This window comes from Erigeron canadensis, chromosome 2 (genome assembly GCF_010389155.1).
Source record: "Erigeron canadensis isolate Cc75 chromosome 2, C_canadensis_v1, whole genome shotgun sequence".
NCBI lineage: Eukaryota > Viridiplantae > Streptophyta > Magnoliopsida > Asterales > Asteraceae > Erigeron > Erigeron canadensis.
In genome coordinates, this window is record NC_057762.1 from 23,308,048 (window position 1) to 23,309,111 (window position 1,064).

The 1,064-nt window shown below is 39.7% G+C and overlaps 1 protein-coding gene across 1 annotated transcript; it reads left to right on the forward strand.

Moving 5' to 3' along the window:
- The first annotated feature begins 596 nt into the window (after positions 1 to 596).
- Positions 597 to 1,064, forward strand: LOC122587898. Its single transcript, XM_043760052.1, has one exon. It carries the CDS (start codon positions 597 to 599, stop codon positions 1,062 to 1,064), a length of 468 nt encoding a protein of 155 aa, XP_043615987.1.

Sequence of the window (1,064 nt, forward strand, 5' to 3'; positions counted from 1 at the left end):
TATATAAAGAAAAAAAGTAACAAGACAACATGTTCATCATATCAAAATTCAAATGAAAAAAATAAACTAAAAATAAAAAAGTAACAAGACATCATGATTATTACATTTTTTATAGCAAAAGTAAAAAGGAAAATAAAATAAAAAGAAAAAAAACATCATGATTACCTTATTATTAAGATTTTTATTAAAATATTGCTGGCTATATTGGAAAAAATTGGTGTGGATAGCCATTCCCTTGATGTGGTTTCTAAGACTAGTAGGAGCAAGGCGTGCGTCCCCCCAAAAATGCTCGAGAACGCCGAAAAACACCTGGAGGACGCCATGTACACCGCTCCAGCCGGCGTTCATGGCCAAAAAAATGCCTACCCAATCCGCAGAAGCACGCGCGTTACATGCCTATGGAACAGAGCCAACGACTCTTTTTACCCCACTCCAATGGCTCCTTTTTGACCAACTTTATTTTTTTTCTTCTTTTCTACCTCTACTTTCTCTATATATATACACTATATATCTTCTCTATATTTATAAAACACACATACAACATACAACATATATACTAAAATTCACATAACCATATTATCATCTCCACCACTATAATGTCGTCTTCATTATCGTCGACCTCTTTTGATTCGTTCGGTTCCGAGGATTACGATGATGCCATTGAAAGTGCCGTTGTTTGCGCCATTACCTTGGCCATGAGGGTCGCGCAAGAGGAGGAGGAAGAAGAAGAGGAAGAAGAAGAGAGGCCGCGTTTTACTAGAAGGGTGGTTCTTGTATGTCGTCGCGCAGAGGCACAAGAAAACTTGATGCGAGACTACTTTGCGGATCAACCGACTTACACCTCGAGACAATTTAGACAGCGGTTTAGAATGCATAAGGGTTTGTTTTTAAAGATTGTTGGCGGCATGGAACGAGAGTATAGATATTTTCAACAAAGGGTGAACGCCGCGGGAAAGCTTGGTTTTACCGCACTTCAAAAGTGTACAGCCGCAATTCGACAACTAGCATACGGCGCGACGAGCGATTTGCTTGACGAGTATTTGCAAATGGCGGAGAGGACCTAA